At 40.3% G+C, this 25,655-nt stretch overlaps 1 protein-coding gene across 8 annotated transcripts in view; it reads right to left on the bottom strand.

Moving 5' to 3' along the window:
• Positions 1-25,655, bottom strand: part of AKAP13 (A-kinase anchoring protein 13) — a 342,871-nt gene that overhangs the window by 223,578 nt on the left and 93,638 nt on the right. For all 8 annotated transcript variants that reach the window (XM_067695979.1, XM_067695923.1, XM_067695933.1 and 5 more), the window contains exon 2: positions 21,354-21,397. In XM_067695979.1, the coding sequence (XP_067552080.1) occupies positions 21,354-21,386 (33 nt within the window). In that variant the 5' untranslated portion in view covers positions 21,387-21,397. The remainder of the gene's footprint in view (positions 1-21,353; positions 21,398-25,655) is intronic.

The following is a 25,655-nucleotide window of genomic DNA, read 5'->3' as shown; positions in this document are numbered from 1 at the left end:
GAAAGGCCACTCTCCAGACTGGCCAGCAAAGCCCTTTTCATAACACTTTCCTTGAAAGATGTCTCAAAGCACCTCAAGTAACATGAACAAAGTCAACTGTGAAATTTATTAATTTGGGGCATAAACTAAATTCATTCCATATAAGCAGATTTTGGTTGATTTTAATGTTAGAAAACAAGTAACCATTTTATTTGACATTTGAAGTTAGTTTTTATTTCAACCAGGCTTATCTTTTGCCAGATACAGATATGGGTCAGTGAAATCCCTATAACCTGCGTTCACTTTTAATCAAATATGTCTATATTCCAGCCAAAGAGCATTCCCCTTCTCAATGCAAAACCATTATTTTAAATACTACTACTAATTATGATCAAAGTTCATACTGTCTTCTAGCCTCATAATTTTCAACACTAAAATATACACAAATACTTAAAGATTTCCAAGCACCACCTATTTGGTCCATTAAAATAAAACCAGCAGATGGCGCTCAATGAGTCTGTAGAGTGCTCTGTATGGAATGGTTTTAGGAACTATTCTCTGTAACAGGGAAGAATTTTGAAACTTCAGCTGGAAAAGGAATCAAAATTACAGAAAGTTTGGAAATCATTTAATGTATGGTCCCCTTAATGGAAAGTGTTGCTTAAAAATAAAGAGTTTTTTAGAATTCTAAGAGTATGAGCTTTTTGTTTCAATGTACAACCCTGCCTCTCAATCTATTCTTGTTAATAAGCAAAGCTAAATTGGTTGAAGGGAGTTAGCTGGTGGCTTTAAAAAGCAGCCTCACCCTCTCACAAATGTTACACAGCTCTCTGGAACTGCTAGAGTAATTAGGTCAACACTTCAAGAGACAGTCCCCCTCTGCTAAAAGGACCAGATATTTGGTTAAAATGCAGAGACCATAAGGATTTTTATTAATTCCTGACAGAATAGTCCTCTCTTCCTTCTCTGCCCTCCCGGAGAGCAGATGATTCAAGTGGGGACATTCTATAATTAAAATCTATCAGCTTGACTTCTGTTCCACCCATCTCCCATACTTATCCACCTAGCTTCCTTGGATATTCCCTGGTCACTTCTTTTGGTTTTCCTCTCAAGTCATCTATGAAATTGGGTCTCCAGGCTTCCAGGCTAGCCCTTCACACAGTAGGGGGCCACAGAAGAGTCTCCTAAATACAATCTGATCAAGTTACTCCCCTGAAACTCACGGACGGTCAACAGGATAACATCCTAACTCGGGAGTGTGTCCCTCCCACCAGCGGCAGACAAGGCCCCCACAGCCTGGCCCTTGCTAACCTCCCCAGCCTCCCCTCCCTCTCGGAGCCTCTCCCCACACACTCACCACAATCATACCAAACCAGGAGGATGCCAAGAGGCTGAAGCCTCACTCTCACTACATGTCTCACTCACTACCTGGCCATGCTGCTCCCTTTACCTGTCACATCCTCCTCTCACCTGACTGGTGCTGGCCCAAGAGAGGACAGCATGAAACAAGCCCTGCCTTGCTTTCCTGAGGAGACACCTGGGCTCCTTCCTCAGGGGAAAGGCCTCCTTACCTTATCTAACACACTATGCCTCACTCACTGCACGTAGGTCAAGGTCTCTCCAATCCCTCCCCTGTCTGTGTAATGGGCATGTGTCCGGGCAATGCCTCAGGAGGGGAACCCAACTCGTCAAGTTGAACCACACCTGCTCAGATCTCATTCCTGGCCCAGGATACAACAAACCGTGAGACCACGAAAAGAGATATTCAAAGCTGGCCAGTGGGGACACTGTCAACTACACCAAGATTAGGAGGGAAGATGCAAATACAGAACGGGAGGCATCACTTTGGGAGGCAAGGTCACTGGCCTTGAAGTCGCATGACTCAGAACACCAGCTTCAGTTGTCACCAGCTGTGTGACTCTTTTAGGAGCCACCTCGAGTCCTTCTGGGGAACCACTAGATTGTAAACTCCACAAGGGTAGAAGCTGTGTTAGGATATCCATATATTTGAAGTGCCTGAAATAATTTAATAACGGCTCTTTCATCAAGTGCTCACTGTAAACCAGCACCACTTCAACTGCCTTACACAGATTAGGGTTACTATTTAATCCCCTTAAGTACTAGTATTTTAACAAGTATCTAGCAGACACAGAATAAATGTCCCCACTCATTCACAAGTAAATAAATATATCCCCCATTTCAGAATCTCCATGTTTTTACTTTCTTTTATACTCTCTTCTCGTAAAAAAATATTATTTCTCAAACAAAGCAAAATAAAGTAATAAATTTACTATTTGGGGGTTTTATTTAATTATGGGTGAAGGACTGTAACTGGATGGCAAAATTGGCTTTATGACACCTTCTGAAAAGCAGCCATAAAGGAAGGGAGAAAGAGTTAAAAACTTGATTAGTTTTAAAGGTAAATTACAAAGCTTTCTTAAAGCTGGTTAAGCTTCCTAACTGATAATAAATAGTTATATGGGCATTAAGCGATCCACAATACTTGAAAACCGTAAAGTAGTAAGAAGAAATATTCTACATTTCAGATGATAGCAACATTTTTCTTATCCAGCCTTACTGGTAAAACCATTGCATATAAATATCCAGAATTTGTTCTTTTGGTTTTTTTTTTAAGTTTTCCTTTTAAAGTGTCAAAATTTTAAAAAGAAATAAATTAGCTTTATGAAAATCTAACTAAGGTGCATTACACATTTCCTGGCCTTCTTAAATGCGGACAGGGAAGGGCAGGAGTGGTAACTGAGCAACGCCCATGTGCTAGGAGCTCTATATGTGGGGACAACAGTATTTAACGGTTGAAGAGTAAATGATGTATGTGAAGCATTTCTCAAAGAACCTGGTACTTAGTAAGTATTCAATAAGTGCTAGATATTGTTGTCATTTTAAAAATCACATTGAACCCTCACAAAAACCCTGTAATACAGGTATTACCCTGCTGAATTTTACAGATGAAGACTCTAAGGCTCCTACAGCTGGTTAGTACTACAGCAGGAATTTAAAACCATATCTACTTGACACCTACAAAGGAGTCACTTTTCTCTACACAGGTTCTCCAAGTGTTGTCCGAGAACCAAAAGTATCACCCGGAAGCTTATTGGAAATGCAAATTCTCAGCTCTGCCCCAAGCGGAGTAAATCAGAAGCTCTGGAGCTGTGGCCCAGCAATCTGTGTGTTAACAAGTCCTCCAGGTGATTCCCATGCAGGTTCAAGTTTGAGAACCAGTAGCCCGCACTGCACTGTACCCCACTGGAATGGTTATCACAGAAGGTCTAGTGTCTGTCCCCAAACAGTTTCTCTTCTTTGCAAGTAATTCCACTTTTCACTGTCTCCTTCTGCCTTTAATAATCCCATCAATACCTTTATTTTACAAATCCTCAGCAACAACCCACTTCTTCCCACACCATGGAGGGTAAGAGCCGACACACAGTAGCAGTACACTGACATCGGGAGCCTGGCTTCTGAAGTAAGAAAGGCTAGTGTGAACTCCGACTCTATCCTTTACTAGATGCACGACCTCAGCAACTGGCTGAAGCTCTCTTGCCCTATTTCCTCACCTTTTAACATACAGAAGACAAAAGTTATCTCATGAGGTTGTCAGCGTGATTAAATGAGAAAATGAAAGGACACGTAGCATAGTGGGCAAGTACCAGAAGGTATTCAATAAATGGAGACTCCACAGACATGGAAAACAAACTTGTGGTTACCAAAGGGGAAGGGGGTGGGAGGTAGGGGCGCAGAAAAAACAGGAATTTGGGATTAACAGGCACACACTACTATACATAAAATAGATAAACAACAAGGACCTACTGTATAGCCCAGGGAACTATGTTCAATAACTTGTAATAACCTATAATGGAAAAGAATCCGAAAAAGAATATACATAGTATGTATATGTGTGTATATATATATGTATGTGTATATGTATGTATGTATACGTACAACTAAATCATTTTGATGTACACCTGAAACACTGTAAATCAACTATACTTCAATTAAAAATTAATTTTTTAAAAATGGAGGCTCTTAGGATTATTTTAATACAATATGCATTTCTGCTGCCTTCTACTGCATATACATACATTACAGCAAATGAAAATCAAGACCACAACCCCATAATCAACAGGAAGACTGGAGTTGGAATCTCAGCACACCACTTCTTAAAATGTCCACTTTTGTCTCATAATAAAGAAGACCCACTTCTAATTCTGAGACCTAGTAAGATATGGACAACCTATAATCATACCCATACATGTGGCAAGGATAAAAGAACCAATTGTATGGAGATCTGGAAAATGAGGATTTGTGGAGAAGAGACACTGGCTATGAGAAACACCCACAGTAGTAGCTCCTTCATATTATGCTGCCTGGGATCCCTTAACCACACAAGATAGGATGAACCAGACAATGTGGGCAAAACCTAATAAGCTTTAATCAAGGTAGAATTTAAGAATGCAGGAAGTGACCAAAGAGGAATTCATAGTCATGAGGGTAAGTTAAGATCACCCCTGGCCTTTTAACTAGTTCAAGAAGATGACAGGAATGGCAGAAAATAAGTCCACAATCAGATTGGTGGATCCCATGGACCAAAAAAGGAATGTACCACTGCCTGAGTAGTAAGATAAAACTCACATTTCCTTCTGTGGACATAACAAAGAGAGACAGCTGAAAATTCCATCCTAGCTGCCACATGCTCTGTATATCACACGGGGTCAGCAGTTAATCCAAACACAGAGCTTTGTGAAGGGCTCTGAGGATGCACAAGGGCCAATAGCTCTTTTTTGGTTTAAAAAAGGACAAACAAGCAAACAAATCTCTGAGAGTACATATGATGTTCTCTATACTTAAAGATAAGGACCCACATAAAAGGAAACAATCAGAATCTCTGGAGGAGAAATGTGTAGGAATGAGAAAAAGTACTAAAGATGCACATCACCAGTTCATTAATCAATCAATAAACTAGTGTACCTCTCAGAAGAATCTAATTTCTACATCCCTGCTGATACAAATATATTCCTAATGTTCTATCTGTATGGAGCTATTTTCGGATTTCTGAATTACAGATTCACTGGGGTGACTCTGTGAAACTACCTAACAATTTCATCTCAGATGGCACAGTAAATTCCAAAGAGGGCAATAAAGACCTTTGGTCTTATAATGAACTTACTAAAACTTTATTTTTATTTTTTTTTACTGAAGTATAGTTGACGTACAATATTCTACAAGTGACATGTGTACAATATAGTGATTCACAATTTTTAAAGGCTATACTCCATTTGTAGTTATAATAAAATGTTGGCTATATTCCCTGTGTTGTACAATATATCCTTGTAGCTTATTTTGTACTTAATAGCTGTACTAAAACTTCAAAATATAAATCTTACTGTCTCAGTTTCCCCATCTGTAAAGTAACAAAACAATTCCTCCTAATTCACAGGTTTGTCAAACCAATAAAGTGAGATTAGTACAGAAAGAAGCAAACACAGGGAGTTCCAAGTAAAGAGCCCATACACAACACAGAAGTATTAAACTATTTGGGTTGAAATTCAGTTTTTCATCAAGTATCATTCCCAAGTTTTCCTAGAGGCCCCATCTCAGGGGTCAAGGTGACCCTTTGTCACTGGTTCCAGGTCACAAAGTCCCCTATGTTGTTTGATCTCTTGAGTGGCTTCCCTTTCAGGGTCATAAGTTTTACCTCCCCCCCAAAAAAAATCTCATCTTTGACTAAACAGACGTTTATAACCATCCATGCATGCAGCAAAGCTCTTTCCCAAACAGCTGTAATTCTATTATATTTAATCAAAAACAATGAGAACCTATTATGTGCAAGGTACTGTGATAGAAGCTGAAGTTAAAGTGAGAGCAATAAAAACAATAACTCAAATATAAAGTCTCTGTACTCAAGATAGACACAGTAAATGAAAAAAGGCATGTAAGCAAAAGTGCAATCATTTAAAGTGCTTGAGGTGTTATAGTAAAGTCTGTACAGAGTAGCTGGGGCCTGGAGAGAGGAGTGATAGATTCCACAGGAGGCTGAAAGTTCAGGAAGGGCTCCATAGAGCCAAATGACAGGAACTGCATACTGAAAGATGAGCAGTTTTCTTTGTGTGTGTGTTGGGGGTAGTGGAGAGGGTTGACTGTATTTCAGAGAGAGGGAGAAATGCAAAAACTGTTTTACCTAGCTGAAGGCTAGCACACACAGAGCTGTTAACTGGTTTCCCTGCAGTACCACTGACTCAGCATAGGGTCCATAGCTAAACTCCCGAAGGCTGACTTCAAATTTTTTAAAATTCACTGATGCCGTCCAAAAATCCATTACAGAAGCCTGTTTACAACACCATTCCAAAACCCAGGTGCTCTTATGAGTTCCATTTGCATCATGAACTGCTCTGCTAACTAACTATAAAGCAGATCTGGCTTTAATTATTCACAACCACACAAAGAAGAAATGAGGAATCTTAAATGACATAAAAATACTGTGAAAAATAATGCAAAGTATTAACTCCCTTAATTGAAAATCACTACCACCTCCTGCTAAGAAATAAGCAGCCCTGTGTTCAATATTGCACACCTTGACGTTAGTTTGAGTCAATAATCTAGTAATAATTTACTCAGGAATCCACCATAGATCCATCCATTTGAAACAATGTCCTACTTAATGCATATCATTTCCCATATATCTCCAGTCAACCACTGCTGATGGGTTAACAGTCAGCCATGTTGGAAGATCTAAATCTACCCAAGGGGCTCCAATTTAATTCACGGGAAAGGGGCTTTTTAAAACTACCCTTTTTGTTCACTTGGTTCATGCTTAAGCACTGGGGTGCATCAGAGTCATCTGGAGCGCTTATTTAAAAATAGCTTTTAGGGCTCCACCCCAAGCATTCTGATTCAGTAGATCTGGGTTGGGCGTGAAAATCTGCATTTTTAACAAGTTTCTAATGATGTTCACACTGGTGGTTAGGGACCACACTTTGAAAACCAGTGCTCAAGAACAATTCAGCTGAAAGTCAGTCCGGGTAACTCCTCACACCAATGATTACTGTGAGCAAACAATGTTTATAGGATCTCTATCTTACATTTGAAAAAGCGATGGCAAGTGGAATTCAGTGCTAAAGCCAACCTCTAAATGTAGAATGTGATATAAGCATCAGGTTTCAAGCTCCCAGGTCAAGAGAGGGTGGTAGCAATTTGAGGGACTGGTAGTGAAACCATCCTTACTTAGAGAGACTAGACAGAAAGGGCAAGAGTTCTGAGTTCAAACCTCTGTTTCGGGCTTCCCTGGTGGCGCAGTGGTTCAGAGTCCGCCTGCTGATGCAGGGGACACAGGTTTGCGCCCCGGTCCGGGAAGATCCCACATGCCGCACAGCAGCTGGGCCCGTGAGCCATGGCCGCTGAGCCTGCGTGTCTGGAGCCTGTGCTCCGCAACGGGAGAGGCCACAACAGTGAGAGCCCGCGTACCGCAAAAAGAAACAAAGAAACAAACAAAAAAACCCTCTGTTTCACCTCTTACTAGCTATTGTCCTTCATCTATAATATGGGCCTCACAAGGCTGAGGAGAAAATGTACATAAGTCACCCTACGTGGAAGGTGCTCAGTAAATGTTGTTCCCCTCCTCTTTCTAAGCAAACAAGGGAAAGAGCTGTCAACACAAGTGCATGTGCAGAGACGCAAGAGGAAGCCACCCGATACATTTATACGCTTTTGTACTGTCAAAATAAAGGAGATGGGTCTCTTTTAAAAACTACCTATATATTTAAAGTTTCTATCCATCATTTGTGAAATATGCTTATACCATTTAATCCTCACTACCAACACCACCACCACCACACCCCAGCCCCTCTGCCACAGGCTGTTGTAAAGACACAACTGTTCTCCCTCAGATTGCCGAGGCAGCTCCTCCCTCGCCCATTGGTGCTACACCATTCTCCCTCTGCCTCTCACGGTAAAATCCTCGGTGTTCATATCTGTGGCTCTTTGATGCTTTCAGTCATTCTACCAAACAAAATCCATTTGTTCTTCGGAACAGCTTATCATCCTCACATCCATTCAGCACACTGTAACGGTGAACAGGCTACTCACCTGAGAGTCCCTCACTGCTCTTCCTCGCTCTCCACACCTCTCCATCAATGTTCTTTGGGTACTACTTTCATCATGTTACTATCTGCCTAATCAGAAGACCTCCAGTTGCTCTCTATCATGCTTGTAAAATGCTATATTCCATCAGTGCTGGCCAAGAAAATTTTCTGCAATGATGGAAATATTCTATATCCGCACTGTCCAAAATGGTGGCCGCCAGCCACATGTGGCAACTGAGCACTCTGCAATGGAAGAACTGAATTTTTAATTTTATTTCGTTTAAATTAATTTAAATGGCTACATGGGCTAGTGACTACTATACTGAACAGAGTAGATCTATACAATCTCATCTCCACATATTCTCCCATGTGAACTGTCCTCTCCAGTCAAGCCAGATCCCTCACCACCACTGATAACACCATGTCCATACCTTACTTCTAAGACTGTGCTCCCTTCTCTCGCTCTGCTCTTCCCTTTCTCCACAGCCAAATCTGTCCAGGCTAACAGAGCCCCCCATCTTTCCTGAAGGCTTCCCTATCATTTCTGCCAACATCTCATTCCTCTCCCTGCTATGAACTGTCACTGTGTAACCATCTGTATAACTCATCCAAGCACCTGAACAAGTACTGCTTGTGCTGTCATTTAACTCTTCAAGCATCTGAGCCCCGGTGAAAGAATCTATTCCTCTAAGACCAGGTCCTCCATTCACTAATAGGTGCTTCACAAACACTTGGTGAATGAGCTAAGGGTACAGAGCACTACATTTTGGTCTTCTTTGGACAGCAAGACTTCTCTTCACTAGAACCGAATGGAAAATTTAACTCCAGCCCCCCTGCCCCATATCCAGATGCTTGGGAAACACCAAGTTATTGTAAAGGCATCATGTACACAGACCCTGAAAAGGCTTTGACCTCTATGTATCTTCATCTGCTCTGAAAATGCCAAGGAAAAATAAGAAAATGCTACCTGCAAATGCAAAATCTGTTAACTTCAAAGCACGTTTCTGGAGATGGATTAAAAAGTCCCAACAGAAGGAAACTGAAGCTCTTGCTCTGTAAAACCATCAAAAGCTAAATTAAGGAACACTTGACTTCCTTATTTCTTCTGGCACTAGTGACGAAGTTGTCATTATTTAAACACAGTCCTCAGATCTGGATGGAAAGAGCCTCCAGGCTACAAAATGTTGGAGCTGACCCATCAGACATGTATTGTTAAGGCTAAGGCAGGTAATTCATTTAAAAGATCAGAAGGCTGATAAAGCTCTCCTTGTAAGACAAAAATGTGACAAAGTAATAGCCAAGCAAGAGGCATAGCCAGATTAGTTCAACTCCTGCTATGGAAACACATTTCCCAGGAAGAGATAAAATGTTGCTATTACCAAATAGGTCCTCTTCCCTGAAAGGAGGCAACTGAGAAGATTAAAGCTGGGGTAATTTAAATTCTGCAGCCCTTCACAGCTTTGATTATTTATGCAAACTATACTTATGCAAGAATAAACTGTTTTAATTGCTCATTTTAAACCTGCTTCTTTCTGAGCACATCTCCACTTGCACTCTCATCTTCTGGTACTGTTTGGGCTCTGAGGCCACTTCTGATTAGCACACACACAGCATATTAATCCACTGCACAAAGTCCTCTTCACTGAGGCTGGACACAGAAGTCCAGAGTCAACAAGAATCCAATGTGATGGCAGGATATCACTCTAAGTTTTTCTCAAGGTCTAAATGTGAGTCAAATGGAAAGGCTCTTCTGATTTCCCTTTTTTAAACGGGCTTGGGAATCATTCACAGGATTTGAACCCTAGGTCCACCATAGCTGCAACCTCAGACAAGTCAGTTACCCCTTGGATCCCTCACTTCACGGGCTCTAAAGTGGAAATACTGACCAAATCTTTTGTCTCTTGTGAAGATTAATGAGGGAATGTGTATAAGTGCCCACCAGGGTACCCTGCCAAGAAGTTGTTCTCAAGTTGTTCTCAACCAATACCAGCACCCTAACCCACCTTTCCCTTCCTTGAGAAAACAGAGAGCAACATCATCTTAAGGGACGGACCCTATTCTAATAGAAATAGTTATAATCACTGGATATTGGTTTGTTTTGTTGATTTTAAATGAAGAAAGGAATCCAGTGCCAAAGATCTACCTTCAAAGATGATGTTCTTCTACTGTCAGGATGTTCCAGGCAAACACTCAGTGCTAAGGAAAAAGAGAAATGCGGAAGGACATAATAAACCAGATCTGTTGGGGTTCTGGAAATTTGTTTTGTAATTAGAATGGCTCTTCCCCTTGAAAATCTAATAAATGTGGGTTTCATCTCAATCATATGGCAGGTAATAAGTATCCCATACATAACCTTGCTGCACGCTTAGAACAGAATTTATACCTCACATCTATCTCTCTGCTTCTAAAAAAGTATTTAGTTTGTGGGCTTCCCTGGTGGCGCAGTGGTTGAGAGTCCGCCTGCTGATGCAGGGGACACGGGTTCGTGCCCCGGTCCAGGAAGATCCCACGTGCCGCAGAGCGGCTGGGCCCGTGAGTCATGGCCACTGAGCCTGCGCGTCCGGAGCTTGTGCTCCGCAACGGGAGAGGCCATAACAGTGAGAGGCCTGCGTACCGCAAAAAAAAAAAAAAAAAAAAAAAAAATTTAGTTTGTAAGGTAAAAAAAAAAATGCCTTTTGGTTTTCCTGAGGGAGACCTAGAGATGTGTTCAATAGACCACAAATCTTGGGGACACCAAAAAAAAAAAAAGTTTATAACTGAAGGATCTGAGAAATGAACCCCAAGTTTTTCCTCTTTAAATGTGTCCTTATGGTCATTTTAGTTAGTGAATCATCAGCGTCCAATATAAACCTTCTGAGTCAGTGTTAAGAGTCACAACCATCCATTCTGGAGTGTCATTAACCATGAAGTGCCCAATGCCCACTGGAACACTTTGGCAACCAGTAAGGACATTAATCTAATACAGAAAAACATCAAAAACCTGCAGGAGCTGCACTTAACAAGAGAAATGCCTCACTTACTGTTCAAGGGCCTTGACCTTCCCTTCCTTTCACTGGTCCAGGGCTAAAAAGCCACCCACCCTCCTGAAGATAAGTATCTGACCAAGTAATTCACCAGGATGGCTATTACTGACTTCCTACATCCAAAGTTACAACCCACATTTTATTTTTACTCTTTTTTCCTACTGAAGAGGGATTTCAATTAATAACTGTAAACTACTCTCCAACGTGTCTACAGCGCAAAAGACATTCTAATCCTTACCTGTTATACTTTGAAAAAGAGTTCAATGCTATCTTTTCAAATATTTCTCTCTTCTTCGGCATTCCCACAGCTACCTTTTTTCCTCTGACTTAGCCCACTTACCACCAGACTTACACCACAACTTCTCTGTATGTGTACTCTGAATCCTAAATTCAAGCCACTGCCTCCTGCACACTGGCTGGGCCAATTATTTGCAGATCCTGCTACCTGACCAGATCTATCACAACCCCTGTGAAATTTCAGGCAAATCCCTCAATCTCTCTGTAGCTCAGTTTCTTCCCTCTTCCCGCAGAGTGAGCTCAACCACCCCGAAAATACAATGATCCCTATGACTCATCAAATTGTTCTCCAGTCCTGACCTCTCCTACAAAGTGCATCCCCACATGGAGTGCTGACTATGGGACAATCACTTGGGTGCATCATCACAACTTTTTCTCCAGAAAAGTAAAGTGATGAGAGGAGAAAGGAAGTGACTTTCTCTGGAATAATCCGGATCTCCTTATTCTTGACCCCTATCGTCTCCTTGTGCCTTGTAGACCTTCACGTTTGGCCTGGCCACATTTCTTCTAGCATTAGCCTGAGGCCTGAGATAAGAAGCATTCAAAGACCCTTTCATGCTCCTCCTTCAGAAGTTTAAAAATCTTTCATCCCCTTCAGCTGTTACTCTGGGGGAGGATTTATTTACTGTTGCTAATGTCCAGTTGCTAGGTTGCTAGGTCCCCTAGTGCTTAGTGTGTGGGGCTGGTGGTAGGGCCTATTTTGTTTTATAAATACCAACCTTTGCTTCATGTGCCTGGCTTTTTCTCTTATCACCTGATAGCATTCCCCATCCCCCCTATGCTTTCTGGGAGAAGTCTATGCTTTTTTCTTTCATTGGGGTATGGTTGTTTTACAATGTTGTGTTAGTTTCTACTGTACAGCGAAGTGAAGTAGAGTTCCGTGGAAAAGTCTATGCTTTTATCTTGATAGTGAGAAGGGCTCTAGAGCCAAAGGGTACATGTACTATGTTCATAAAAATTATTAGCAGCCATGTGGTTTGCTGCATGTTGTTTACTGTAAACAAGTGGCTCAGACCATAAGTCCCATAATGGCTAGAAATAATAGTTCAGGACTCAAGAGATATAGGCACCATGTCTAGCATGCCTTTTCAATTCGCTAAATGACTAGGTAGGTTAGTTATTTCACAGAATACATCTCTGGAATAAAATCAGATACTCTAGGCTACACTTTGCAGGGATGCTGTACATATCTCCTTACAATTATAAGGAAGTTACATATGCACAATAGAGACATCGTTATCACATTTATTTCCTTGTTAGCAATACTTTTAATCACAAAGATGACATTACTGACTATTCAGGACTCACACAAGGTAAACTTAATCAATAATGAAACTTGGGAAACAAATGAGCATCTTTATTTTTTTTAATGAGCAACTTTTAAAAGGCAGTTGTTCTGTCAAAAAGAAGCAAAGTGCTACAAAATAACTGGCTAAATGGCCTATACTCTTCCAAAATGTTGGTATCATGAAAGACAAAGAGAAGCAAAGGAACTGTTCCTGATTAAGAGATTAAAGAGACTGTAAATAAATACAGTGTGTAATTCTGGATTAAATCCTGAACTGGGGAGAAGAGGGGAGGAGGATGCTCTAAAGGACATTACTGGGATGATCAGAGAAATTTGGAATATGGACTTACACTACATAAGAATATTACATCAATGTTACAATTCCTGTTTTTGTTAATTGTACTGTGTTTCTGAAAGAGAATGTCCCAGTTCTTAAGAAATCTATGCTGAAATATTTAAGGAGAATAGGGTATGATGCCTGGGAAAAGCAACTTTCAAACAGCTCAAAAAATATATGTAATACAGAAAATGATAAGCAAATCACATTTAGGTCACACCTAAATGTTAATAAAAGATAAGTAGAGGTGAAGTTGCATTCTTCTAACTTTTCTATAAATGTGAACTTATTTCAAATAAAACATGGGAAATGGAAGACTAAACTTGGGTTACTTATTTTAAAAAGGACTTTATATGTGCAAGTCTCTATCACATTAAGTGGGATGAGATTTGTGTGTTTTATATAACAATTATGGACAGGAACTGTGCATGTCAGCTTGGTATACAGAAGAAAGACAATGGGTTTGAGAGTCACAATTTCTGGGTAAAGCCCTAACTTTTGCATATACTAAATGAACCATCTTGAGCTCTTATTTCCTCAAGTATTATGAGGGTAAGAATGAAGCTTCCTCCACCCTCACAAGGTTGCTGTGAGAACCAAATGATATAATGTATTCAAATGTGCGTTTTATTTTTTTTTACATCTTTATTGGAGTATAATTGCTTTACAACGGTGTGTTAGTTCCTGCTTCATAACAAAGTGAATCAGTTATACATATACATATGTTCCCATATCTCTTCCCTCTTGCGTCTCCCTCCCTCCCACCCTCCCTATCCCACCCCTCCAGGCGGTCACAAAGCACCGAGCTGATCTCCCTGTGCTATGCGGCTGCTTCCCACTAGCTATCTACCTTACGTTTGGTAGTGTATATATGTCCATGCCTCTCTCTCGCTTTGTCACAGCTTACCCTTCACCCTCCCCATATCCTCAAGTCCATTCTCTAGTAGGTCTGTGTCTTTATTCCTGTCTTACCCCAAGGTTCTTCGTGACATTTTTTTTTCTTAAATTCCATATATATGTGTTAGCATACGGTATTTGTCTTTCTCTTTCTGACTTACTTCACTCTGTATGACAGACTCTAGGTCTATCCACCTCATTACAAAATGTGCATTTTAAACCAGGAGGTAGTATATGAACATGAACTCGTTTTTAAGGAGTTGTCATCCAGAAAGGTTACAGGTGATGCAAATGAGTGTTACACCAGTAGGTGAACCATTCACAGAAAACCAGAAAATGAAAGGACTACAATGAAATCCTATCATACACCGTTCATTTAGGTTCACAAATGGACTTTGAAAATACATTTTTTTCTCCCCAGAAGCAATTCAACCATGAAAGAATATAAAAACTAAGCAGAAATTTTTAATTACACTGCCCTTTAACAAATGAGAGCCAAATCTGCTTTAAAATGTTCCTCCGTTCAAGAAAATCCAATTTACATCTAAAACACGGATCTTAAAGATGACTACAGAGTACTAAAACTATTTTTCCTCAGATGGGCAGTCCAAATTACTATGCTTAAACTGCCTGAGAATCCAGTCTGCCCAGGGCCCACAGCTCCACATTAGGATTAATCCAACATCCCTAAGAGGCCTGACCTGACCCCAAGCCACTGAAGGCTCTGAAGTTCAGAGTACACTCAGAGGTGGGTGCTGTGCTGGGCTTCAGACGTGATGAAAGGCAGGCCCTAGGGAGGTCACCCAATGGTCTGTGAAGTGCTTCAAGATCAGGCTTTTCCCTGTCTCCTCCCTGAGTCTCCAAGCTCATCCAGGAGAGGACGCACCCCGCCCCCCTGCACTCTTGAATCCCCGCCGCCATTTTTTCTGTTCCCCACACGTATCAAGCCTAGCCCTCACTTTAGAGCTCTGCACTTGTTCCCTTGGGCTAGAACACTGTGCCAGGATCTGCACGTGGCGGGCTCCTTCTGGTCATTCTGGTCTCAGCTTAACTGGCCGCCCCTCAGAGGCCTTCCCTGACCACCCAGCCTAAAATAGCCTCTACTCAGGCACAATCACATCACATCCTATTGTTTTATTTACTTTCATTAAACTGTTCTTCCTGATGTTTTCTTGTTTATGATTATCTGCCTTCTTCTCACTATAATACAAGTACCGGAAGGGCAGGGACCCTTCCATTCTGTTCATGGCTAAATTTCCAGCATCCAAAAAGGGGTTTGCACAAAGCGGGCACCTGAATGAAAGAACTCCCCAGCTCCAGCTCAAAATTCACTTCCAGTACTAGTGTGTGATTGAAATTTAACAACTCCAGGAATAAAAAGTCAAAGACTCACATGCAACCCAGATTTCTGGAACTCCTTCCTCCTCTCTTGAGTCAACTTTGCCTTCTCTGCCATAGTCCACTATCCTAATTCCATCCACTCTTATCCGCTCAAAGGACTCATCTATTCTCAGAGTCAAAAGTACCAATTTCTTAAAAATAACTCAAACTCTCTCTAGTTCAAAATCAACTTTCTTACTCCATAGCTCCGAGCCCACATCTCCCGCTGTAATCAGGACATCAATATGCCCTTCAACATGTCTAAAGAAAGTCATCACCTTCCTTCTTTTCCACATCTGGCAATGGCATCAGCTGTCATTCACACTCAAGTCCTCAATCAACTATCATTCCTTCTTTTTCACTCCCCGCATCTAATAAAGTATTTAGTCCTACTGCTTCTTTTAAATATTTCTTGCATCTGCCACCGCCTCTCCATTTTTACTGCCACTAAACAACCTAGGCCCTCCCCACCCAGAGGGACCCTAGGAAAGCTATCAACGTTTTTACCACTGCCACCCAAAGGTCCTACAACTGCGATTCTCACACATGCACCTGGCAGTAATCAACATTTTTGTAGAGGCTGAGGGAAAAACCTGACCTGGTAATGTAACTACCCTGCCTAACACAAAGGGTGTACTTGTGGAATCACAGAGCTGACAGGCGAGGAAACCAAGGCACAGCCAGGTTACACTACTGGCAGCCGAAGTTCCAGGTTCCGCATGTTCCACTGTGAACAGTTCACAAAAATAACTCATTACAACAGCTTCATTTAAACACTCAACAGTACTGCCACCTGTACAGTGGGACATTTCTTACATTTTAACTATGGCAGCTTACTGTGGACACATTTTTATTCAAAGACTGGTTAAGATGATTATTTGGAATATTTGGAATCCAGCCTATTTTTCTTAACTTTCAGGTAAAAGTTCTTCTCAGGATCCAGTGTTTTTCCTTATTAACTAGCAGTTTTCTCTCTTCTGTTGATGACATGTACCCCTAGCACATCTCAAATATAAACTAAAAGAAAAACTTCAACACACTCTATTCTTTTGCTTAGTACTTCTTTCTCTAGGTGCAGAGAATTGACCCCCTTACCAACGGACTGTCCTGTACAGTTACAGTAGTGCCCCCATCCTCAGGGGGGTACATTCACCCCCAGTGGGGTACATTCACCCCCAGTGGATGCCTGAAACCATGGACAGTACTAACCCCATATATATTTTTTCCTACACACACACACCTGTGATAAAAGTTTAATTTGTAAATTAGGCACAGTAAAGAGATGAACAACAATAACTAAAAACAAAATAGAACAATGACCATTATACACTATAAAAGTGATGTGAATGTGGTCTCTCCCACCCTCTCTCTCAGAATATCTTACTGTACAAATTTAATGCCTTTTCCATCTTAATAAAAGAACTTATCACATACTGTGCCTGTAACTTTTGCAGTTTGAAGTGTGAAAGCAAAACCAGCATGAATCTGTTTTTCCTTCCTCACAATTTCATGGATAGAAGACTCATTCTTACCATAGATCTTAGCAACCTCAGCAAACAAATTTTTTTCTTTCATTATTAAGTCAAGAACCTTCACCTTTTCACTTAAGGAAGCACTTCATGGCTTCTCTTTGGCATATCTGAATTGCCAGCATCACTACTCTTGCACTTTGGGGCCATTATTAAGTAAAATAAGGGTCACTTGCACACAGCACTGAGATACTGCGACAGTTGATCTGATAACCCAGACGGATACTAAGTGTCTAGCAGGCAGGACACACTGGACAAAGGGATGATTTAAATACGTCCCCTACAGGACAGAGCAGGATGGTGTGAGATTCCACCATGCTACTCGGAGCAGAGCACAATTTAAAATTTATGCATTGTGGGACTTCCCTGGTGGTCCAGTGGTTTAAGACTCCACACTTCCACTGCAGGGGGCACAGGCTCGTTCCCTGGTTAGGGAACTAAGATCCTGCATGCTGCATAGCATGGCCAAAAATAAATAAATAAAATAAAATTAATGAATTGTTTATTTCTGGAATTTTCCATGTAATATTATCAGTCCATGGTGACTGCAGGTAACTGAAACCACAGAAAGCGAAACCGTGAATAAGGGGGAAACTACTACACTTTTCTTCACCCAAACAGTGTAAATCCCTGAGACTTGGCTTAGTTCACTGAAAATGGAGTACACTGTCACTCTTTAAAAAGGGATAACCAATTGCCTCAGTAAGTATTACTGCTGATCGACATATTTGAAATCTGAAATTTAAAACAGTCTTCCCCAGTAGAGCCTGCCCAACTTCATTAAACACATAAATCATATATAAAGCACTACTTTATTAAGTATATTCCCCAGAACTGATGTCTAAGAACCTTGCTTCCCTAACAGAACGAAGCTTTTTTAAGCTTCATAAGCTTTACAGTGGTTTCTATGACCAAGCCCAGAAAATACAGATTTAAATCACAATTTACCGTCATCGATGAGCTGTGTGACCCTATCACAGCATCTTCAGAACTCATTTCCTCATCTCTAAAACGGAGAGGTTGAAGCAGGTATTACCTGAAGTCTCTATTAACTCTAAAGTTCTCAAATTCCATGATGAAAAGTTCAGAAAACTTCTAACTGATCTCTCTGCCTCTACTCTCTCCTTCTAAATTATCCAGCACACTACCACCAATTAATTTTCCCAAACTACTACTGTATTAGCTTTCTATTGTTGTTACAACAGATTACCACAAACTCAGAGGCTTAAAAGAACACAAATTTTATTATCTTACAGTTCTGAAGGTCAGAGGCCTGAACGACTTTCACGGGGCTAAAATAAAGATGTCTGTGTTCCTTCCAGAGGCTCTGAGGAAAAACTGTTCCCCGGCTTTTCCCAGCTTCTAGAGGTGGCATTCCTTGGCTCATGGACCCTTCCTCCTTTCTCAAAGCCAGCAGCGTGGCATCTACAAATCTCTCTCTGACTCCCTCTCTCACTTACAGGAATCTTTATGATTACACTGGGCTACCCATATAATTAAAGGACAATCTCCAGTTTCAAGATCCTCAGCTTAATGAAATCTGTGAAGTCCCTTTTGCCATGTGAGATAAACATTCACAGGTTCTGGGGATTAAGACATAGACTCACTTGAGGAACCATTATTCTGCCTACCACAACTACGTAGTTATATCAGCCCCCTGATCAAACGCTTTCAATGGCCAAAAGCAGACAGAGACATCAGAAGAAAACTACAGAATATATCTTTTATACAAAGACACAAAAATCCTCAACAAAATACTAGCAAACCAAATCTAGCAACACACAAAAAGGATTATACACCATGACCAAATGAGATTAATCCCAGGAATGCAAGGTTGGTTTAACATTCAAAAATCAATCAATGTAATTCAGTAATGGAATGAAAGAAAAAACCCACACAATCATCTCAATAGAGAAAACGTTCAACAAAATCCAACATTTTTTCACGATAAAAATACTCAAATTAGGAACAGAAGGGAACTTCCTCAACCTGATAAAGGCATCTATGAAAACCCACAGCTAGCAACATCATACTAATCTTAATGGTGAAAGACCAGATGCTTTCCCTTTAAGATCAAAAACAAGACAAGGATGTCTGCTTTCACCACTTTTATTCAACTCTGCATTGGAGGTTCTACTCAGGGCAACTAGGCAAGAAAAAGAAATAAAATAAAAAGATTGGAAAGGAAAAAAACTATTTTCATCATCTTGGATGTAGAAAATCCTAAGGAATCCACTAAAAAAGTACTAGCTAATAAACAAGTTCAGCAAGGTTGTAGATTAAAAGATCAATGCACAAAAATCAGTTGTATTTATATACTAGCAATGAGCCACCTAAAAATGAAATTAAGAAAATATCATTCACAATAGCATCAAAAAGGATAAAATACTTAGGAATAAATTCACAAAAATAAAAGGCATGTACACTGAAAACTACGGATATAAATCACTGCTGAAAGAAACTGATCTAACGAAGGATGACCTAAATGAAAGGAACAGAATTGAGTGTCCAGAAGTAATTCCTTACACTTATAATCAATTGATTTTCAACAAAGGTGCCCCAGAAAATTCAACGAGGAAAGAATAAAATTGGAGGAGTACCAAAAAAATTGCTGTTCACAGCAGCATTATTCAGAATAGCCAAAAAGTGGAAACAGCCTAAATGCCCATCAGCTGAGGAGTGGGTAAATAAAATGCAGTAGGTCCATATAATGGAATATTATTTGTCAATAAAAAGGAACAAAGTACTTATACTTACTCTAACATATACCTTATATACATGATGCTAAGTGAAAGAAACCAGTCATAAAAGGCCAGGTATTGCATGACTCCATTTATACGAAATTTCCAGAACAGGTAAAACCATAAAGACAGAAAGTAGATAGTGGGTGCCATGGGCTGGAGGAGGAGGAATTGATGAGTGGCTGCTAAAGGGTGCGGAGTTTCTTTGGGGATGATAAAAATGTTCTGAAGTTAAGATAACACAACTGTGAATATACTAAAAACCATAAATGAGTGGATTTTATGGTGTGTGAATTTTATCTCAATAAAGTTGTTCGGGACTTCTCCAGTGATGCAGTGGTTAAGACTCCGCGCTCCCAATGCCCGGGTTCGATCCCTGGTCAGGGAACTAGATCCCACATGCATGCCACAATTGAGAGTTCTCATGCCACAACTAAGAAGCCCACCTGCCGCAACTAAGACCCGGTGCAACCAAATGAATAAATAAATATAAATATTTTTTAAAAAAGGACTTTAAAAAACAAACCAAAAAATAAAGTTGTTTTCTTAAGTCCAAGATATTCAATTCATGTGCAAACCCACTGGTGAACATAATAAATTGTCTCCAAGTAGTCTGGAAAGAAAATATGAACATAAAATATCTTCTAAGAACACATATATTTTTCTTTGTATGTTACATTTAACATAGAGATAAACTATGGAGCATGATCACATGAATGCTCTATGATAGAAAGGTATATGACTTTAATTAACACGGCATGGTTAAAAATAAATACATAAAATGAACAGCCTGTTTAAACACCATTAAAAGCTCCTCAGCAGTCACAAAATAAACTCCGCGCACCTTCTTGTGTGCTTTCACAACTAAGCGTCACCCACCTCTTCAGACTTATCTCCCATCACCCCCAACATAAATTCAGCAGGGTCAGACTTTCCATTACCATCCTTCCCTGCTCACTGAACAACATGCTCACTGCCACTCATCCCTCTACCATCTGGTCTGTGTCTTGAACAAATTCTGAGAATTTTTCAGCCAACGAAATGACCCTTAATCTTCAAGACCTGACTGAAATCCTGTCCATCAAAAAAGGTTTTTTCACGTCTCCAGACCATACCAACCCCAAACCCTCCAGCATCTTGCAAGTCTAACTATCCATACCTCTAAGCCAGCTCCTCACCAAACAGGCACTTTCCACCACTCTGATTCAGATAATTCACTCTTACAACATTTAAAAAAAAAAAAAAAAAAAACACACACACACACACACACACCTAGAATTTAGTTTTTCCAGCCTCGATTCATTCATTTATCCATTTCATCTTATAATTCCCTCACTTTAGGGAGATGATACATCAGCTTTCACCCAGATTCTTAAAGTAAATAGCACTTTTGCCAATGAAAGAGTGCCACCTAGTTGTGGCACAGGGTAACTGACCATGGCAGTAGGAAGCTCTACATACTAGTTTTACAGAAATGCACTGTACGTAAAAATAAGCCGGAGTATCATTTGGCAGGGCAATGCAATTATTTTATACACGCATCTTATCACCACGATCAGTCTATCTCACAAGTCTTACGAGCATTATTTGTTCTGAGCTCAGTGCCATGCATTATTATCATTTAATATTTACTAAATCAAATTCAATTTCTTAAGTGTATTAGGCCAATAAATTCATGTGTAGACGGTTAAAAATTCCTTTGATAATCACATGAGAGCATTTTTTGAGTTTATCATAAGAATTAAACAGCAAAAGTTAAGTATAAAATGAAATCTTGCGATTTACTCACATATAATGGAGCTTGTTGTGGATTAAGTTTCATGACCTAGGACACTGAAACAGAAAAGGGAGAAATAAATGAGAATAAAATTAAAAGTTATCGTCAAAAATCTAAAACCTTCCAAAAGTCCTAGATGTCAAGCAAGGTTACAAAAGCACAATCAAAAGTCTGAGATTACTGAATGCCCGGCTTTCCTTAGAGGTTTGGGGAGGCAAGAAGGTCAAAGATTGCAGAATGCCTTGTAGCCCCGATTCCATCCTTTCAAGTGGGGAGAAAGATTTTCTGATTGAAAAATAAAGACAAAAGGCTTCACTGTCATAGAAGAAGTTTCAACAACAAAACCAACAGGATATTAAAATCAGTTACCAAAGCAAGAACAGCGTGTGTGCAGTTATACTTTTACATAATCCCCCAAACTCACATAATGCTACCTAACCAGGGATGCCCCCCAGTCTCACTGGGGCGCTTAGGGTAGAAGGGTTCGGCAGACCACTAGAAAGCCCTCTTCCTCTCAACCTTCCTCTCAGAGAAGGGGGGCTACTGCTGGCCTCCAACAGCTAGAAGTTGTCACTTTCCTCAAAATTAATAGCTGGATTCCCTGTGGTTACCTGCACTAAATGAATTCTCACAAAAATCTTAGGAAGAACTTTAGAGGAGACTTCCAGCATTACATAATACATTTGTGAATATTGAGAATAGCATGTTCTTAAAAGTTTAACTTGGTAATTTGACCAGGATTTCCTCTAAGCCAAAATGATCATCGTCCAGTATTGTGTACTTCAGAAGGGCAGGTCTTTTGCCAAATACAATGAATTTGAGAATAAGCTGATCCCATCTTCACAAGAGTCAGAGAAGCAGACCCAAGTGATTTCATTATAGTCAACTTCAAGTGTCTTACCCATGACAGGGGACTGGATTAAATTATTATCCAGCAAAATAAAAAACAACAGTACAGGAATGTCATTCATACATGCAAAAAAAGATAAAATCCCATATGTGGTATTATACCAGACCAGATCACAAAAGCGTAACAATTAACTGAAATCCCAACAGCATAAACCGGAGGTTATCCAAGACCAAATTTTAGAATAAAAAGCAATGCCTCAGCAACCGTGCATAACTCCAATAACAGAATCCTCTCAATATTAAAATTCTCACAAATCTGCCAGTTTGGTCAGGCTGTGTGTGTCTGAGGATCAAGGCTCACCCAAAAAAAAAAAGTTAACACACACCTGTGGAAAAAAAAATCTATAACCAGGCTCCTAAGCATAATCACCTCCAACCAGCAGGCCACGGGTTTCACTGTGTTCTGCTGGAAGACATGCTCACAGCCAGGAAGCCCCCGCAGTGACTGACCACCTCCCTGCCTGCCCCGTTCATCCTCTGGTCTACCAGAGGATTGTAAGAGACTTCCCAGCTCAGGGCACCCTTTCCTTTCTGCCGGCCTTCATTTAATGGTTTTGTACCCATAGGTGCTAAAAATCACCCGCAAAAAATCCACACTGAAAACCAAGCTTGAGAAATGTAGCAATAACCAATGCTTTTAGTAGAAAAATAGAGATTTCCTGGCCATCAGATGCAAATAGCAAGCATAGATTAAAAAAAGAAAGACTGAAGATTGAGTACTTTCTCAACGCATTAAATATCCATTTAATTTAAAATTAAGCTCCCTGTGCTCACTGGTCTTTTAATCAGCTTTCCAGGTCGTATTCAGACTTACCTGGGACAAAAACTAAAAGAACCTATAAATTTCTGAACCAATTTGCCTTAACTAACTTCTGAAGTGTTCCTGTCATCCCAAGCAGAAGAAATATCAGGGGAAACCAAAACAGGAATTAACACTTTGTAATCCATAAGGTTTGGAGAAATCCACAGAGACAAACTAGTGACTTCACAGCCCTCTGATGCTTCTTGATTTGCCAAAAAACCTAGAATGACGTGTATAAGGACCACAAACATCAACTTATCTGATGTTCCCACTGCATTTGACGAAAGATCTGGTGAAACTCACTTGGCTCTAAGGGCTGATGCCATCTCAACTGTCTGCAATCATGAACTTGCCTAAACTTATTTCAAAGCCAAACCCATACAAGTTATTCTGATATGAGGATTAAAGAGGGACGACAAAGTGTCTGTCCACTCACACTGGCCAAAGGCACAGGTCATTGTTGTGTTGGCAACACAGCCGTTGAAAGAATACATCTGTCAAAAGTCATAGAGGGGCTTCCCTGGTGGCGCAGTGGTTGAGAGTCTGCCTGCCAATGCAGGGGACACGGGTTCGAGCCCTGGTCTGGGAAGATCCCACATGCCATGGAGCAACTGGCCCCGTGAGCCATAATTACTGAGCCTGCGCGTCTGGAGCCTGTGCTCCGCAACAAGAGAGGCCGCGATAGTGAGAGGCCCGCGCACCGCGATGAGGAGTGGCCCCCACTTGCCGCAACTGGAGAAAGCCTCACACAGAAACGAAGGCCAACACAGCCATAAATAAATAAATTAAATTAAAAAAAGTCATAGAGGTAATGACCCCAGAAGCACAGGATTGGTAAATTCACATTGCCTTTAGGCTTCTTCAATGCTGACACACCAGGGGAAAGCGAGGACTAACATTTATAGAGCTTTATATCCAATATAATTTTTAATCCCCATAAAAAGATATTTTCTCCCATTTCATTGGGAGGGAAAAGTTCTTTCAATGATTAAATTATTTAATATCAACATCAAGAGGTGGAAGAACCCAGTTTCAAATCCCGTCTGACGCCACAAATTGACTTGCCCTACGTCTAGCCCTCATTCTACAAGCAATACAGACTCTCTTTGACTTTGTTAATTCAACTGTCACTGGGCGTCTCCCATGTGCCAGGCACCGTACTCAAGGCACTGAGAGTACAGAAGCTTCACAGAGCTTATTCTAGGAGTAACACAGATAAATAAAGCATTAAAATAAACGGTTTTCAGAGAGTGATTAGTGAGTGCTATTGAGAAAAATAAAACAGGGAAGAGGGAACAGGAAATGAGTAGGATACAGTTTTAAATATGGTGCTGAGGGGAGGCCTCTGTGAGGTGACTTTTACCCAAAAAATGAAAGAGATTAAGAAAGCTAGTAATACAGATAATAGATGAAAGACCCTCAAACTGGTCCTAAAACTGAAACCTCAGAGTCGCGATGCTAAACCATCGAAAACTTGCTACGTATAATGCCTCAACTTATTTCACACATTTTAAACAAACTTACTTTACTTACTTGAGAGCTGTGTTCTACAAAAAGGAGCATATTACAGGAAGGCAGTCTTTTGGGTCAAAGTAAATGCACTTAAAAATCAACGTATACACCAAGACCAATTTGGAGATCACTGGACTCTGCTTTGCCAACAGAATTTTTATCAAGCTTTCCCAAACAGAAAATTAAAGAAATGCACTATGTCCATCCAATCATTTCATTAAGGAATTTTAAGAGAGAAAACCCTGGAATTTCTTCCTTACCCAATAACTAACTAGTGAGTGACCTTGCAGAAGTTCACTGGGTTGCTTCCATGTAACACAAGCACAACATGTGACAGACACAGTGGGACAGTAAAGGCTGCATGCCATTTGAAAGAGACCATGAAGAAAAGGAACTATCAAAACTCAAAGATTTAAATGATGTGATTTTAAGTATGTTCACCAACTCTGCCACTCAGTAGTAACCTGCTACAGTTCTGAGGAGTCATAAATTCAGGGGGTGTGAAATAATTACAAGCACAGTAATTAAGTATTTTTATTCTTTCCACATTTTGCATTTTATTTCAAAATGCTCAAAGGAAAACCAAATTTAATAGTTTGCTATTGTATAAATGTCACACGTTCACTTTATGTCAAAACAAGAGTCAACCAATTTTAATGCAACTGTCTCAATTATATAAATCTACACACTCCCACAACACCCCCATGCAAGAAGTCTCAGGGTGCTGCTGATTATGATTAGACTTTGTGCTGATGATCCCTTCTTGCACTTTAACATAAACTATCACCATAGGGTGCAATGCACAAACCATCATCAGGATGTACACCAGTTTTGTACCAACATTAACAGTAGCAAAAGTTTTGGAATATTTTGCAATTCACTCTACCTGAAAATGACTGTGTAGAAACTCAGTCACTATACAGGATCACAGAGAAACTCAAGCAAGAAGTGATACGCCTGTTTGATTAGTTTGGGGGAAGTAAAGGAAAGAAAGCACTTCCACCAACCAATGTGCCTGAGCAAACGAATGCAAAACCTTAGAAGCTACAAAAAAAAAAAAATTTACACACCTAAATAAAACTTGGTGTCCA

The sequence above is a fragment of the Pseudorca crassidens genome, chromosome 1 (genome assembly GCF_039906515.1).
Source record: "Pseudorca crassidens isolate mPseCra1 chromosome 1, mPseCra1.hap1, whole genome shotgun sequence".
Lineage (NCBI taxonomy): Eukaryota > Metazoa > Chordata > Mammalia > Artiodactyla > Delphinidae > Pseudorca > Pseudorca crassidens.
The sequence above is the reverse complement of the archived record's forward strand: the minus strand, read 5'-3'. Positions and strand labels throughout refer to the sequence as shown.